We start from the raw sequence: 18,673 nt of genomic DNA on the forward strand, positions 1-18,673 counted from the left end.
CTGACAGACGTCATAGGTAAGTCAGTTCATTTGAGTATCAATAATAGGATAAAAACTGTACAGACGGAATAATAATTTGATTTTGCCTGAATCTATGAATAATGTGCACTTCATTCTCATTAGTGAAAAGTGAGGAAGTTGAATCAAACTGTTAATGTATGGCACTTAAAATCATTATAGCTTATTTGTGATTACATACACGGATGGTTTGAATTGCCTGTGAATGTCTGCTAAATAATATATGAATTTCCCTCCTGAGTATAATGGGGCCATTGACACGCAGCATTACATTATACTTGTTTTGCGTTAGTCCATTAAGTATGACATCTCCCTCAAAATAGCGTTTTAAACATTAAGGTAACAGTAATTATGATTCTGAATATGAGTATCATACAATTAATCATGTATTAACCCATTTGGATAATAATTATATCTGTTACCTATATGGTTTCTCATCACCATCATTATTGTATGAGTACTGAATGTTAGTTTATGCATCAAAACAACAAAAGGTACCATAGAGGGTACAATTTGAAACACTGCCAAAGAAAATGCTTTTCACCACAGGAATAACCCTTCTGCTCAAAAATGATTAGTATTCATCATATGTATTATTATTAGTACATCTCCCACAGTAGATGAGAATCATAACTAGCTTATTGTATGTATAAATCCAACTCAACTCAGAAGCACATTCATTATTAAAAATAAACAGGAAAAAAACTGTCTCCTGAGAATGAGTGTGGATGGAAGGTGATGAGGAAATTGTATCAGTGTGATGCCACACAGCATTCCTGAATACATTAGTGTCTCTATAGAGTAGACTCATTTAGATACAGATTTTGTTTGGATTCCCCTTGTCGTGTATTTTGCAGTGATTGTTTGCAGAATGTGAAATAGTGTTAAACATGGAAGGACTTGCTGTTGTTTTATGATAAGAAAAGCACTAATATAAGACCCACATTTAGTAACTGCGCTGAACAGAAGCAATGTATGATTAAAAGAACCACATGTTTATGGAAATTAAACTGTTGAATGAGTTCGTGTGGTATCCCACTGCGCACACCCTGTCATTTCAACGTGGATAATTGGGTAATATTTGGTTGAGACTGTCACGACTTCCGCCGAGGTCGGTCCCTCTCCTGGTACGGGTGGCGTTCGGCGGTCGACGTCACCGGTGTTCTAGCCATCGCTGATCCTTCTTTCATTTTCCATTGGTTTTGTCTTTATTTTCTACACACTTGGTTTTCATTATCCAATTACATGTTCATGTATTTAACCCTCTGTTTCCCCCATGTTTGTTGTGCTTGTTTATTTCTATGTTCAGTTTGGTATGATGGCTGTTTTTTTTGACGGGTGCTGTGTTCACCCGTGCGTAATGTTTACCATTAGTTTTTTGGTCATATTTTTTGGTCATATAAGTGTATTTGTTGTACCGTGTGCCTTTATTTTATTGAGTAAAGTACGTTGCTCACTCATTTGGCTCTCCTGCGCCTGACTTCATGCACCAGCTACACTCACCGTCTGACAGAGACGTTGATCAATGAGATTACAACCTACAATCAGTGGCCAGTTGTTAGGTACACTACATACAGTCATGAGGCCGTAGCTTGCTATATAAAGCAGGCAGAAAGGCATGGAGGTGGCCGGTAGCCTAGTGGTTAGAGCATTGGGCTGGTAATCGAAAGGTTGCTAGATCTAATCCCTGAGCTGACAAGGTAAAAATCTGTCTTCCTGTCCCTGAACAAGACAGTTAACCCACTGTTCCTAGGCTGTCATTGTAAATAAGAATTTGTTCTTAACGGACTTGCCTAATTAAATAAATAAAAATGTTTGATTGAACGTTAGACTGGGCAAAATTAGTGACCTAAGTAACTTTGAGCATGGTACAATCGTTGGTGCCAGTTCCAGTATCTCAGAAAAGGCTGGCCTCCTGGGCTTTTCACACACGACAGTGTCTAGGGTTTACAGAGAATGGTGCAATAAACAAAAAACATCCAGTCAGCAGCAATAATGTGAGTGAAAACAGCTTGTTGATGAGAGGTCTAAGGAGAATGGCAACAATCGTGCAAGCTAACAGGCGGGCCCCAAATAGCGGCGCAGAACGGCATCTAGGGAACGTACAACTCGTCAGTCCTTGTCACGGATGGGCTATTGCAGCAGACGACCACACCGGGTTCCACTCCTATCAGCTAAAAACAAGAAGAAGCGGCTCCAGTGTGCATGCGATCACCTTCACTAGACAATTGAAGAGTGGAAAAACATTGCCTGGTCTGACAAATCCCAGTTCTTGAATCGTCAGGATATGGCAAATAACAGCATGAGTCCACGGCCCCATCCTGGCTGGTGTCAATGGCACATGCTGGTGGTGGTGATGTAATGATGTGGGGAATGTTTTCCTGGCACACGTTAGGTCCCTTTATACCGATTGAGCAATGTTTCCATGCCCTGAAGAATTCAGGCTGTTCTGGAGGCAAAGGGAGGTCCGACCCGATACTGGATGGGTGTACCTAATAAACCAGCTACTGAGTGTATAATTCACCCACTCAAAAAGACAGCCAAAATTAGTTGAATTTTCAATGTGTTATCATTATGCTTTCAACCATCTGAAAGCACAACCAAATTCCAATGGATAAACAATGTCTGATATGTTGCTTATTTATACAACAGTGTTATCACTGTGCTTCATCTAATAGCAGAACCAAATGACCTGGATTGCAGTTGAGATTACATGACAAGTACATGGTGCAAGTGATCAATGCCGTTCAAGATTCTGCACAGATTATTACAGCAATTGTGAAGATCTCTCCAGTCTTGCGAAAACCTATGCATACTATCTTGAACACATACACTTCATATATGATTACATAAGAAGAAATGTATATTTACAGTAACCTCAATGTGGCCCTGGATGTGGTACTCATTTTACAGTTGAACGTTTCATTAGTTTAAAAGCCTTAACTTTAGGCTATATACTGTATTATAAAAGTAATATTGAATTGTGTTTGATTGACAATGCAGACAAATATCCATATTTGAAAGATTTTTAACTTCTGCTTGGATAGTTCCACTTGTGCCACTGACTTAGTCTGCCTTTAATTCCAGTATGTCTAGAAATTTATAATTTTGGATTCACGTCTCTATCTCAACTCAATAAGTTAAATGACAGGACAAAATCAAATCCAATTTGAAATGCACCTTTTACAGTTTGATTTGATTTTAGACATAAATCCAACATATCAATTATTAATTCAGTCACTGGCACAGATGGAACTATCCAAGCAGAAGATACATCTCCTTGTCGGTATTTGGTTGTGTTGACAACCAAACACAATTCAATATTTAAGTGATAATGCCCTCGAAGCCGGTGTTTGGAGGATATATTGGCACGGGTGTTGTTTCTTCGAGAGCCGGAAAACCATGCCAATATAGCCTCCAACACCAGCTTCGAGGGCATTGTCACTTTTATTCAATGGATTACCATATTAAAATAATGATTGACATATTTGAATTAAAAACGTGATTTTGATTAATTTATTAATACCATTTCATCCTTCCTCAAGATATAGTCTCGACACAAATCTAGGGTTGCTACCCATGCCGGCTGGTCATTCATTCTATCGGTTCGGTTGCCAGAGACACGACCCAGTCGTTTAGTCTTTTTGTTCTGGATCTATGGACGCGACCGAGTCGTTCGCTTTTTAAATGTTCTATTGTCATACTGGCTGGCAACGTTCTTATCCCTTGCTTGCTAGCCAGCCAACTACCGCTAACTTAGTCATGTCAAACAATGCAGCCAGAAAACTTCAAATTAGCTGCATTTGTTTAAGCTGTTTCTAGTGACATTTATTTGGATACATCCATAACAATGCTAATTCACCTGGCATAGAAAATGTGCTCTCTCATCAGGACACTTGTTCAGGGGAGCTAGCCAACAACACAGCTAACACAATCACTTCAAACTGAAGCTGGAAAGACTGCAAACTAGCTTCGTTTCATTTTAACTGTTTTCTATTGATATTTCTTTGTACATATCCATAAAAATTATGCTAATTCATGATTTTTGAGAAAGGCTGCCTGTTAGTCTAAAAGAAATGTGAGATAATGTCTAGATGCTTTTTATAGGGGAGATCAAGTTTATAAATTGCCTGACTGGGCTGATGAGACAGTGTATTGCACAGTCAGATGGAACAGAGTAAGTCATTTTAAGATCATAGTTTTAGCCGGTGGTTACTTGTGGAATGGACACCGGCTAGAATGCAGTTTTACCAATCAACATTAGACACATCTGTTGTATAATATTAAATATCATTACATTTGAAATCGGATTCTACCTACATGTGTATTTATCCAACTGTTTTTACCAAAACAAATGTTTTTAGTTGAATTCTGGATTTAATTGAAACAATTGTTGATGATCATTGATATGAGTGATAAAGTATGGTCACATTTCATTTGCTTTATTAAACCTTCCCTTTGGAATGACTTCGATAGCAACAGGGAATCTATCTTGTTTTTCAGTTGAGTTCTCTCAACAATCATTCTCACGATAGCACATTGGTAATAGTCGGTGACAAATAGCATAGCTAAGCAGGGCTTGGTTAAAACCTTGGCTGGGAGTCCAAAGGGTAGCTGTAGATTGATAAATTCTTCTGTAGGAGGAGCTGCCCAGACTGATAGTGGATATAACGTTGAAGATCTGATGTTTTAGATGTACAAATTCAACATGTTTTATACAAGGTTTGTCTATATTGAAATTTGGTTAGCATTATGAAATAATCCTGTGGTTGAAAAGTCACCCTAAAAACAACACTTCCAATCTACTTTTTTCAAATCCAATGTATTTTCCACGTAGCAATAGGTTGACAAATTATAATGAAATGACTGAGTCAAGCAGTTTGTGCAAAGTGGGATGTTGCTTGTGATTATGCAGAGCATCACATTTACGATGTGCATTGTGTGAAATTAAATGTACAGTAATAAACTGTTTGTCTTAATTCCTTTGGGTATCTCAGTTCTACAAATACAAACAATTTAACAGTAAAGTGAACTTGTATAAAGTTTTTTATTTTTTTATACACGTGTGGCAAACTGTTGTAATAATTTAGAAGAAAAACCTCCATCCCACCCCCGGAGCTGTTCCACTGCTACTATGGGGAATGTGGGGGAACGAAGGGGAACCTGCGTGACGTCTTGAGGCTGTGAGGTCACACGAGGGGTGGCAGATCAGTCAGTGTTCTAAGCACAGCTTCCATCAGTCATGTGACCTGACAGCATCTCGAACTCAGACATCTTGACAAGAAGGCAAAACTACCATCATTGTAACGGCAGCCTTCCTCCTCTTCGTCTGAAGAGGAGGTGTAGCAGGGATCGGACCAAGACGCAGCGTAGTTTGTGCTCAACATATTTAATAAAGACGATAAACGTGAACACTTACACAATACAAAAATAACAAACGTGGCAAACCGAAACAGTCCTCTCTGGTGAAACGAACACAAAGACAGGAAACAACCACCCACAACCCTCCCTCCTGCCTCCCGGGTGGCGCAGTGGTCTAGGGCACTGCATCGCAGTGCTAGCTGCGCCACCAGAGTCTCTGGGTTCGCGCCCAGGCTGGGCTGGGTTCGCGCCCAGGCTCTGTCGCAGCCGGCCGCAACCGGGAGGTCCGTGTGGCGACGAACAATTGGCATAGCGTCGTCCGGGTTAGGGAGGGTTTGGCCGGTAGGGATATCCTTGTCTCAGTATGTAAAAATGTAATAAAATGTATGCACTCTACTGTAAGTCGCTCTGGATAAGAGCGTCTGCTAAATGACTAAAATGTAATGTAAATGTAACCCCTAACACAAAACAAGCCACCTAAATATGATTCCCAATCAGAGACAACACAAAACACCTGCCTCTGATTGAGAACCATATTAGGCCAAACATAGAAACAGACAAACTAGACACACAACATAGAATGCCCACCCAGCTCACGTCCTGACCAAACACTAAAACAAGTAAAACACACAAGAACTATGGTCAGAACGTGACAATCATAGATGTCATGTATCATCAAGGTCTTTGATGTAGGACTGTCTACATGTTATATATCAAAAAGCCTGTTCATTTGTTTTTATTTAAATCACTGTATTTAACCATAGGCGCTCAATAAATGTCATGAATAATTTAGAATAAATCTATGGTGTCTATATGAAATTTGACACTAACAAATAGGTGCACTTAGCTGTTTCCTGATACCTCCAAGCAGGCCATATACAAAGCCATTATGCTCATACAATGTTTTCAGTTTTTCATACATTTTACATGTCATATTTCTCTGTATTTTCTATGTCAAATTAAATATTACAAGTTATTTTCCAATGATGCAAAGGTCAAGATAGATTAAACTTTTTAAAATTATTATATAAATAGTGACAAAAGGAATAAATACACAGTGAATAACAATGAGTAACAAGACTTTGTCCACATTTTATTGTGTAACAACATTTTTTTGTGTTACAGACATGAATTTAAAATGGGTTCAATTGAGAGTTTGTCACTGGCCTACACACACACACACACACACACACACACACACACAATACCCTAAAATGTCAAAGTGGAATTGTGTTTTTAGAAATGTGTAATAATGACTTACAAATGAAAAGCTGAAGTATCTGGAGGGAATAAGTATTCAGCCCATTTGTTATGGCAAGCCTAAATAAGTTCAGGTGTAAAAATTGTTTACCATGATTTGTAATAAATTTGCAAACATTTCTAAAAACCTGTTTTCACTTTGTCATTATGGGATATTGTGTGTGGATTACAGAGGATTTTATTTTAATTTATACATTTTATAATATGGTTGTAACGTAACAAAATGTTGAAAAAGTCAAGGGGTCTGAATAGTTTCCAAAGGCACTGTAGATGTGTGAGAAAAACACATACTTTAATAAATTTTTATTTCAGGCTGTACTAACAAAATTTGGAGGGGTAAAGTGACTAGGCAACAAGACAGACAGTAGCAACAGCGTATTTGGTGAGTGTGAAAGTGTGTGCTTGTGTGTGTGGCGTCAGTATGCATGTATGCACATGTGTGTGTGGGCCTATGTACTGTATATGTGTGTTGGGGTGTCAGTGTAAGTATGTGTGAGTAGAGTCCATTGTGTGTGAATAGAATCAGTGTAAGAGAATTAGAGAAAGGGTCAATGCATATAGTCCGGTTAGCCATTTACCAGTCTTGTTTAGCAGTCTCACGGCTTGGGGGTAGAAGCTGTTCAGGGTCCTGTTGGTTCTAGACTTGGTGTAATGGTACCACTTGTCATGCGGTATTAGAGAGAACTAGTGCTTCGGTGGCTGGAGACTGACAATTTTTGGGACTTCCTCTGACACCGCCTGATATCGCCTATATGACTTCATTATCTTGTTTTTGATTGCTTCTATCCATTGATACTCAAAATACGGCCATGCTCTCGGAAACCTGAATAAGAAAGTTGTTTAACGTCGTTTTGGATTGAATCAGATATGTTTGAGTGTCTCCTCCAGAATCATCCACAGACAGCAGCCTCTATTCTGGTGCTGATGTCTGCCCACTGGGCCAGTTCCCCTGTGGCAACCTGTCTGTGTGCCTGCCCCAGCTCTACCACTGCAATGGGGTCCAGGACTGTGCTAATGGAGCTGATGAGGAGAACTGTGGTGAGTCTTGAACCACAGCAGCTTCAGGAGGGTAAACAGATGTTTAGGGTGCAGTGTCTGGTTGTTGAAGTGGGAGGGAGGGCAGGGGTGGGGGAAATAAGATAGCATTTAGAAGACTAATTTCTGCTTCAATGCATCTGTACTGAGATATTCATCAAGCAATTTGTCAAGGTCACACAAAATATGAACAAACATGTTGATAACTTCACACAATTAAGTTCCGCACAAAGATGTACAAATGCACAAAAATGAAATATGTCTCTATCATCTTTCCCTGAACAGTGGACAACAGCGGGTGGCCACATCTTTTTGATGCCTTTATGAAGAAAAATGTTGAAGAGTCCAAGGAATGCAGTGAGTATACATTTTCAGAAGCAAATGCAATTATTTACATATCTAATGTTGCACTGCTTTAAATTAATACATTAACTAAAGCTAAAAATGTATCAACCCATTTGAAATCATACATTGAGGTCATCCATTCACATCATTCTGTTACCGTAAATAGTCTAAATAAATTTGAGCAATTCTAAGAAACAATAATTCCAGGAAATGGTATGTGGGGCATTTATCTGCATGTGTGTGCATGTTTCTTCTGTGCTTCTCTTCTGCAGTGCTGGACGTGTTCCCAGAGGTATGCTTCTGTGAGGCCAGGAGAGTTAACTGTAACAAAAAGGGACTACTCAGCGTCCCAGCTGTGTCTTCCAATATAACATCTCTGTGAGTAGACTGGATTCCTACCCTTGTGAAGTCTAACACCAGAGCACAGTTATAGGTATTGGGATTGCTAGAATAGATTCCTATTGTAGCATCTGGACAAAATGTGTACATCTATGATGCTGTATTAGCAGTCAAACTAGCAGCTCTCTCTACCCTCAGTGAGCTGAACAGCAACCAGATAACAGCTCTCCAACCAGACCAGTTCATCCGCTACAGACACCTTGAGAGACTGTGAGTGTGAAACCCTTTTTGACCTTTCCCTCTTTCTCTGCACTGACTCTGACAAGTGTTTATGTTCAATCTGTTTAAAGGTCCTGAACAGTCCAAAACATGTTTTTCTTCAATTTGGATGATATTTGGGTGAAACCAGATCAAATGGGATGGACCGAAGTATGAAAAATTACTGTTGCTGGTACATTGGTAAAGTTTGATTATTGGGCAGGTTAGCATTTCTCGTCATGAATCTTATTCTGGAGGCAGCTATGCAGTGGTCAATAGCTAGCACAGCCACAAAGTCATAAAATCAGATTTTAGACCTAACCTTAACCACACTGCTAACCCTAACCTTAAATTAAGACCAAAAAGCAAATTGAATTTTTACAGTAGAGCCAACTTTGACTTTGCCGCTGTAATATCTAAAGGGAAATCTCTCAGTTCTGCCTCCAGGTAGTACTGAGCGATTAGTGCTTTTTGAGGTCGGTTCGGTTTCGGTTCGATTATGAAAAAAATCACAGTTTTGATTAATGTAAAAAATAAAATAAATTAAAAATGCACTATGCATTATGTGGGCTGAATTCTGTTAACACAGAATAAAACAATTAATAAAAGTCCCATGATGGTAGTGAATGCCCAGTACTGATTATCACTTGTTAACCATAATTTATTCACATTACTTTACTTAAATAAAATATTTCAGTTGTTGTGTATGTTAAAAAAAATATTTGATGACTTTATTATTTCATTCCAAGTCATCATCTCATCTCTGTAGAGCTGCTGCCTATGCTTTCTGTCAAAGATACAGATAAAGGGGGAAACTATAAGTGTCTGGTGTTAGCTAGTTACTGTCTAGCTAGGTCTTCATCCATCCTGCATGGAAAAAGAGGGGTAAAAATGTAGGCTATGATTCTATTCGGAACTCCCACCCAGTTGTCATGTCAACACACATGTCAGTGCCTCTGCGAACTGCAACAGATGGGATATGTCAATCCTGAGATGTATAATTTATGAAGTGAACCCAGACCTTTCCCTGTCCAGTTTCAACTGAAATTGTCCAACATGAACTGAGCTACATAGCTAGCTTGATATAACAGTGCTGGCAGTTTCATTTTGGCTATACATTTTACCACCACAATTTTGTTTATATCAATGCTGTTACAACCAAATAATTTGTGAAACCATGATGTGATGTATGACAGGATTGGATGTTGCATGCAATATCAATCTTGTTTGCTTGAGATGATCTCACTGCAACATTGTGTCCAAGTTGCTTGACATAGGAGTTTCAAAGAACTGTCAGTCAAGGTGAGCTCCCCAACCACTCAGCCTAATAGCTTCCCACCCACTCAGCCTATTAGCTTCCCACCCACTCAGCCTATTAGCTCCCCCCCACTCAGCCTATTAGCTTCCCACCCACTCAGCCTATTAGCTTCCCACCCACTCAGCCTATTAGCTTCCCACCCACTCAGCCTATTAGCTTCCCACCCACTCAGCCTATTAGCTCCCCACCCACTCAGCCTATTAGCTTCCCACCCACTCAGCCTATTAGCTTCCCACCCACTCAGCCTATTAGCTTCCCACCCACTCAGCCTATTAGCTTCCCACCCACTCAGCCTATTAGCTTCCCACCCACTCAGCCTATTAGCTCCCCACCCACTCAGCCTATTAGCTTCCCACCCACTCAGCCTATTAGCTTCCCACCCACTCAGCCTATTAGCTTCCCACCAACTCAGCCTATTAGCTTCCCACCAACTCAGCCTATTAGCCTCCCACCAACTCAGCCTGGTCCTTCAGCCTTACTGATAGTTGGAAATGAGAGATGCTCCGAATTTGAGAAAATGTACATCATTTTTACTTGGGAAATAGGATGACTGTTCAGGACCTTTAAATGCATGCAATGTCTAATGTGAATTAGTCTTCATTCAAATCACAAAGAGGGTTTAAAACCCTGGACAATAAAATGCCACCAAATAATTTGTTTGTTAAAAAAATTATGAATTCAGTAAATGTTTCTATTCATCCATACTTATGAAAAGGCAAAATGTAGCGGTAAGTTATGTAAGTTATACCTTCAAGAGCCACTTCTGTTGAATGTTCAAATGTTTTGTGGAATGTCCTACATAAATAATTGCCCAGTCTCTCTTTGTTACACCATAAACAGAGTATACTGCATCCACCAACAATGTGTGGCCTTGAATGGTACAGTATCTCCATTCAACTGAATGATAAAGCCAATGTTGTAAGAAAGTTGTCCATTTAAGAAAGTGGTGTTTGTCACATACTAACATAATCCTCAATATATTTATCCTCGCTCTGACAATCATCATGTAGTTGTGTCTCATTATTGATGAGATCTTATTTCTTTCTTATTATACCAGGGCTTTGTCATTAAAACCTTTGAATGTGTTTCTCTTCCACAGACACCTGGAAGACAACAGGATCAAAAGAATCTCCAAGCAGGCATTCTCAGGACTCTACTCACTAAGAAGACTGTAAGTCCTAATTCATTATGGGCCATGGTCTGACCTGCGGTACCATGCGTACATCCCTACATCACCACTAATGGTTGCCCTACATCACACTTCATGAAAAGGTATTGTAAGTTATGTAGTATGTAATACTGTAGGATGTGTAAGTGGGCCAACAATGTATGTTGAGCTCCTTGAGAACAAAATATGTAGGGAAATCAAAGAGAACCAGTCAATGAATACACTGACTCATTTATTGGCGCATCCTTGAGAAGTGTAAATAGATTCAGATACTGTAGTCTTTCTCCTTCTATTCAAACCTAAGATGTGTGAAGTGCACAGGTCTAGTAGACATAAATCAGATGAAGTCCGGCTGGTATGTAATTAAAAGGAAGACATGAAAACCTTCAAGCAAAATCAACTACTCCTACTTTTCACTTGTCACAGCTATTTTCACATCCAGCTTAATGTTAGTGGGAAAGGGCTCGTAAGTAAGCATTTCACAGATAAGTCTACACCTGTTGTATTCGGCGCATGTGACAAATAAAACATGATTTGATTTAGTGTCTCTCCTCTGCATTCCTGAGGGTCCCAGGGGGTTATCGGTGTAAGGCTGTGGGAAACAAACAATGACAAGGAAAATGTGTTAGTGCTCTGTCCTAATAGTCTCAGATAGAGTTTGCATGAGGAACAGGTGGATGTGTTACCCTACCTTACCACATTCCATATTACTTGCAAGCAGTGGAATGTTCAAAGTGCAGAAGTAAGATCTGCAATTACAACTGTCCCTTTGTCAATATTGTTTTCTTTACTATATTATTATTATTATCATTATTATTATCTGGCTTTTCATCTTAAAATGTGCATCCTCATCCCCTTTGATGTATGTTTTTCCCTCCCTGTAAAACTGGCCTGCTGTGCTAAGATTTCTCAGTCAGAATCGGATTACATCGTTGAAGGCTGGCATTTTTGGAGACCTCTCGAACCTGGAGTGGCTGTAAGTGAACTGGTGTGGAGAATTTTTTTCAGTGACCTTAAAGACACCTTCATTAGGAAATGCTTCAGTGTGTCAGTGGGATTCATGAGATTTGTAGACAGTATTTATCTCATTGATACAAAAACACCTGTATATCTTGTTGGAAAATGTGCTGCACTGGGCAGTTGTTCTCATTGACCTTAAAGGGATAGTTTGAGATTTTTGCAATTAAGCCCTTTTTGCTATATACCCAGAAACAGATGAACTCATGGACACAATTGTTGTCTCTGTGTGCAGTTTGAAGGAAGTTGGAGGTAGTTTCTGGAGCGATTTCTAACTAGCGTTAGCGCAATGACTGGAAGTCTATGGGATCAGCTAGCTAGAGTGCGCTAACGCCAGTTGATCCCATAGACTTCCACTCTTTACGCTAGTTAGGTATTGCTCCGGAAACTACCGCCAACTTCCGTCAAACTGCACAGACATACAATTTGCCAAAATCTTGATCTGTTTAAAGCCAGCTTCATTCTCTGCCTCAGAGAATGCCTCAGTTTGTGCTGCACTATCTTCCCAAGAAAGTAATGAGGATAAGGTATGATACCGTGTGACATTTATGGTGTAGCTAACAATCCTCATGTGTGATACATGATGGTATGATATCAGGGTCCATGTACCAATGCCCCCTAAGACGGTTCTTTGACAACAGTGATTATAGCTCACGTATAGCTGCAGAGGCTCTCTATTCAATTTGTCTAATGTGACGGATGTGAAACTCGTGACGATTACATGATCAAAGTCAACAAACATAGATGTCAAGGTTGGAGTAGGACACAAATGGATATATTTCTCTGTTTCCTCTGGGTGTAGGATTCTTGACGAAAATAGAATCACATCTATGAGACAGAAATCGTTTGAGGGCCTGAAATCTTTATTTTTCCTGTAAGTATCATGCCACTGTGCTTCTCACTTTAAGAGCTCATGAGATTTGCATCATTTAACCAACACACTCTTTTAAATTTAATTTGGCTGCAGGTCTTTGCTGAATAATTCCCTAGAATCCATCCCCAAGAAATCTGTCTGCCTGGAAATGCCTAGATTAAACTGGCTGTAAGTAACAGAATAACATCTAACCCACTATGATGGATAATATATTTTACTGTATTTGACAATGCTTAAATCATGTTTCCTCATAACCATGTTTATTATTTATGAACGTTTGCCATAATCACTCTGCAACAGTATCTGTTTTCAGAAATGTACCATTTTCTCATTAAAACACTACTTTGAGTATTTACCAACTACCAGATACTGATGCTGATATCATGAATTAATGCCAGAATGGCCTGACATCTTTTTCACAGAGAACTGGAGGGGAACAGGATATCATCTTTGTGGGTTTCCAGCTTTCAAAACTGCACCACTCTGACAGTATTGTGAGTTTTGTTTAATTAAAAATAGATATCGTCCTCAACTCCTTTACAATATTTTGTCATCTTTGAACCAAATCCAACTGCATAGAATGCCTTTAGTCATTAATTTCTTTTACAACAATTACAACTACACTAGAGAGATGAACGCAATGAAAGAAGACACTTGCTTGGTTTTCATATGATTTATATTTCAAAATAAATGTTGCCCTACCCTAAGTACAAATGTCCTGCTGTAAAAGCCAGACTGGTAAGTGGCGCTGGTGCTAAAGCTATGTACTTCAGTCTGGAGCCTCTGCACTATTACAGCTGGTAATGAAATTCAGTCTGAGGGAGAGAGACCATTGGAGCCCACACACATTAAGTTGGCAGTTTCTATCATTGGTGATTACTCTCTCCATCACACATGGCCTTAGAGGCAATCAGTACAGTCAGGGAAGAAAAATTCTGAAATGTGTGGGGTGTATTAAAGCTCAGACACCGGTAGGATTGTCAAAAGTTTGACTGCCTAAAGTACTTAACACCTCTGAACAGAGTGTCGGCAGTCAACCTGTTTGTGTTCACACAACCATGACCTTGGAAGTCGTCAGCCACTCAGCCTTAAAATAGAATTGCTTGGCAATGCATATCTGTGCATATTGCTTATGGTCTAGATTCGAAGCTATCTGCAATCATTTTGCTATTTTATAGAAAGCCCTTGTTGATACTAGCCGGATGTCTACAGCTAGATTACTACCTAGCAAGATGACAAAGAAACAATTTAATTCTCTCATAATCCCATAATGCCAGCACATAGCCAAATATTTAGTTAGCTAGCTAACGTTAGTATATTTGCTATTCACACAATATTCACACAACAACATAGGTAGCTGATTAGCAAGGCACTAACTCAGCAGCTAACGCAGGCATCTGATTCACGGAAACTAGCTAATCCATTGTGATTTAATTATAATTAATCAAGCTACAGTGGTTAGCTAGTTTGAAGGAAAATTACCTATTTTTTAATTTTTTTTTTTTAATTGTTGGCTCCCCAACGTGAGGATTTGTGCTTTCCGATTGGTTCAAAGTCTAGTTTTGGGATACTGACGAGGATAGCTCACCAGCTTGTAGTCCTAAAACGAGTTACCTCTGGTTCGTCAAAGATTATGGATATACTGACAACGTACCTGTCTCTCTGCCCTAAGAATGGGAGTCATTGTCCACAAAGTGGCATGGTGAGCTGTCTAGCTCCCGCATCATTGTAATCCTTTTTTAAATATTCGATTAGGGTTGTTGACATCAATCACCTGTATTCGGTTGCGAGAGATGCTATGCTACTAGCCTCATTTCATGAAAATGTATAGCCATCTCGAGACAACTCCAATATAAATTGTTTTTTTCTCAAAGTTAATGGGATTTCAAGTGTCCTACATACAGTACAAGTCAAAAGTTTGGACAACTACTCATTCAAGGGTATTTCTTCCTTTATACTATTTTCTACATTGTATAATAATAGAAGACATCAAAACTGAAATAATACATATGGAATCATGTAGTAACCAAAAAAGTGTTAAATCTAAATATATTTTATATTTGAGATTCTTCAAAGTAGCCACCCTTTGCCTTGATGACAGCTTTGCACACTCTTCTCAACCAGCTTCGTGAGGAACGCTTTTCCAACAGTCTTGAAGGAGTTCCGACATATGCTGAGCACTTGTTGGCTGCTTTTCCTTCACTCTGCTGTCCAACTCATTCCAAACCATCTCAATTGGGTTGAGGTCGGGTGAATGTGGAGGCCAGGTCATCTGATGCAGCACTCCATCACTCTCCTTGGTCAAATAGCCTTTACACAGCCTGGAGGTGTGTTTTGGGTCATTGTCCGGTTGAAAAACAAAATGATAGTCCCACTAAGCGCAAACCAGATGGGATGGTGCATCATTGCAGAATGCTGTGGTATCCATGCTGGTTAAGTGTGCCTTGAATTCTAAATAAATCACTGAGAGTGTCACCAGCAAAGCACCCCTAAACCATTGCCTCCATGCCTCCCGGTGGGAACTACACATGCGAATATCATCCATTCACTTACTCTGCATCACAAAGACACAGCGTTTGGAAGCAAAAAAAATCTCAAATTTGGACTCATCAGACCAAAGGACAGATTTCCACTGGACTAATGTCCATTGCTCGTGTTTCTAAGGCCCAATCAAGTCTCTTCTTATTGGTGTCCTTCAGTAGTGGATTCTTTGCAGCAATTCGACCATGAAGGCCTGATTCAAACAGTCTCGGAAGAGTTGATGTTGAGATGTGTCTGTTACTTGAACTCTGTGAAGCATTTATTTGGGCTGAAATCTGCAGCAGAGGTAACTCTGGGTCTTCCTTTCCGGTGGCGGTCCTCATGAGAGCCAGTTTCATCATAGCCCTTGAGGGTTTTTGTGACTGCACTTGAAGAAACTTTCAAAGTTCTTGACATTTTCCGGATTGACTGACCTTCATGTCTTAAAGTAATGATGCTTATTTGAGCTGTTCTTGCCATAATATGGACTTGGTATTTTACCAAATAGGGCCATCTTCTGTATATCACCCCTACCATGTCACAGCACAACTGATTGGCTCAAACGCATTAAGGAAAGAAATTCCACAAATTAACTTTTAACAAGGCACACCTGTTAATTGAAATGCATTACAATTGACTACCTCATGAAGCTGTTTGAGAGAATGCCAAGAGTGTGCAAGGCTTTCATCAAGGCAAAGGGTGACTACTTTGAAGAATCTCAATTATATTTCATTTGTTGAACACTTTTTTGGTTACTACATGTTTCCATATGTGTTATTTCATAGTTTTGATGTCATCACTATTATTCTACAATGTAGAAAATAGTAAATAAAGACAAACCCTTGAATGTGTAGGTATCCAAACTTTTGACTGGTACTGTATATCAGTACACTTGTAACAACTAGCGTTATGAAACTTCTATTTGATCAAATAAATCTCAAGTAGCAAATAAGCCATAAATGTTTTTCTTGACCATACAAAAGGTCCTTGCTTGGTTGGCGATTCAAAGAAAAATTGGCACCTGCTTGAGAGAGAGATTACCGCCGAGTTGGGCCTCTCTTCCTCTTCGTCTCTGGGTTCGTCCAGCCATCATTATGGGGGGGGGGGGGGGGGGGGGGGGGATGAATGGCGAAAGAATAGGGTTTTGGGATGAACACTGAAAATAAGGTCTGAGGTTAACACAATCTGAGGTTAACACGTTTTGTTCCATGAGATGTTCTACTATTTTCTACATTGTAGAATAATAGAGATAATAGCAGTCAGTTAACATGACCTTTATAATTTATGAAGCTTTTATAAATGATAGAAATTCTTCCAAATTCACAAAAAGTGACGTAAGCTAATGAAGATTATCTCATAGAACAAAACATAAGATCTCTTGAACCTGTGTTTACCACATACCTTATTTTTGGCATTTATCTAAAAACCCTATAAAAACTCCATTCATGTTCTCCCTAGACTTTGTTTAACGAACCATTGCGGAGTTAGTGCCTACAAAAAGACGCCTCTAATATTTCTCTCTATTGCAATTTAACAAGTAGAATCGGGTTCGCCGCTACCAGGTCAGCAAGCAGCAGGTACCGCTTTTGTTCTAGCAAGAGAAGGAACAGCCTACCTATCGGCAGTGAGATTCTTAGTGTTTCATGCTTTAGCTCTCTCAATTGAAGGTGATGGTGGAGGTCATGTGGGGTCGAGAATCTGGAAATCCTCTGGTAGACTCTTTGGGTGTTTCTCAATATGCATACTACCATGCTTAATACTCTCATGCTCCGAGTGCATTCTCCGAGGACGTTCCATTGAGTACGTTCTTGTGAGGACCAGAGTGTGGAGAACTCATAAAACACTACATTTGAGAAGCACTAGCATTTCCGCTACTGTATTACCTGACACTGCACCTCTCCATTCACTGAACCTTCTTCCAACCAGGACAATGGCAATAGAGACAAAACAAGATACACAAAGCAAACGTTTTACTTCATAACTATCAGCTTGTAGTGGGATTGTTCAATTCTGTAGCGGGATTGTTAGAGAGAGGTAAAGATAAAGATTTTGTTCGGGTGCCAGGCAGGCATTAACCCTGCCGAAAGGAAAAGAGTAGGATAGAGAGAGTACCACTACCAGACCCACACACATCAGCAGAAGAGACTGCCTATAGTGTAGCCTGTTTGCCAGATAGCCAGTGGAGAGAAAAGATAAGACACACCATATAAAAACACACATCCCAGCACAGGGGTAACCCAACCAATAATAATGGCAGAGCAATTGAACGGCAACTTCATATAAACAATTTACAAGACAGAACCCAGTCATTAACATTAGAGGATTTGCAATAATCTGTATTAACTCCTAGTGGAGGAGTGCAGAGGGTATGAATGTGTGGGTGTTCATAGACAAAACAAAGGCCATAAAATGTAAAAAATCTTCTCGGCCATATGTAATTAGTACCACACCACCTCAATACAGTTCAAATAACAATACACAAACTTGCAAGTAACCTCCCTTTTAAGTAAAATGTCAACCCAAATACTTCTGGCAGGGCAATAATAGTCCAGCGACACTGAACATCAAAGGGAAGCACATTGAAAAAAAGAAAGTCTGCTGCAGTGAAAAGCACTGGAGCGATAAAGAGATGAGAGAGAGAGAGAGAGGATCTTAGCTATTGACTTCAGGCTTGCCGTTACACTGTCTGTCTGTCTGATGGTTTGTTTGTTTGTATGTCAAAGCTTCGCAAACAATGTTGCTACTAATCCATGCGATCAATAACTGGTGTGGTCCCAAAAGATAGCAACCACGGTCTAGAGCGGTAACACCGATGATCGAGTTAAACACTTTACAAACTCAGCACGCTGAAAATAAACAAGACTTCTGCAGCATTGAACACCCTGATCAAACTCCCGCGCTAGCCGAAAACTCCCTCCCAGAGAGCCAGAAGAGCTATCTTTATTTTATCCTTTCTGACTGCTGATGCCCTCTTAAATTGGCAGCGCACGGTGAAGGCTTCGTGCAGGATTTCGCCACAAGCTAGCTGTATATGAATCGTATTAAGGTAGCTAACCAGACAGATGAACAGGCAAAAATGATCTAAAACTAATGGGTAGACGTCAATTATTTGTGGGTAGCTAGCTAGCTGATAATTCTTTATTGGCTATCTGGCTAGCTA

At 39.7% G+C, this 18,673-nt stretch overlaps 1 protein-coding gene across 1 annotated transcript in view; it reads left to right on the forward strand.

The window, feature by feature from the left end:
- Positions 1 to 18,673, forward strand: part of LOC120043686 (relaxin receptor 2-like) — a 35,829-nt gene that overhangs the window by 7,986 nt on the left and 9,170 nt on the right. Inside the window, exons 2-9 of the mRNA XM_038988239.1 lie at positions 7,528 to 7,677; positions 7,960 to 8,031; positions 8,292 to 8,397; positions 11,034 to 11,105; positions 12,007 to 12,078; positions 12,922 to 12,993; positions 13,087 to 13,161; positions 13,416 to 13,487. Coding sequence (XP_038844167.1) covers positions 7,528 to 7,677; positions 7,960 to 8,031; positions 8,292 to 8,397; positions 11,034 to 11,105; positions 12,007 to 12,078; positions 12,922 to 12,993; positions 13,087 to 13,161; positions 13,416 to 13,487 — 691 coding nt within the window. The remainder of the gene's footprint in view (positions 1 to 7,527; positions 7,678 to 7,959; positions 8,032 to 8,291; positions 8,398 to 11,033; positions 11,106 to 12,006; positions 12,079 to 12,921; positions 12,994 to 13,086; positions 13,162 to 13,415; positions 13,488 to 18,673) is intronic.

This window comes from Salvelinus namaycush, chromosome 3 (genome assembly GCF_016432855.1).
Source record: "Salvelinus namaycush isolate Seneca chromosome 3, SaNama_1.0, whole genome shotgun sequence".
Taxonomy (NCBI): Eukaryota; Metazoa; Chordata; class Actinopteri; order Salmoniformes; family Salmonidae; genus Salvelinus; species Salvelinus namaycush.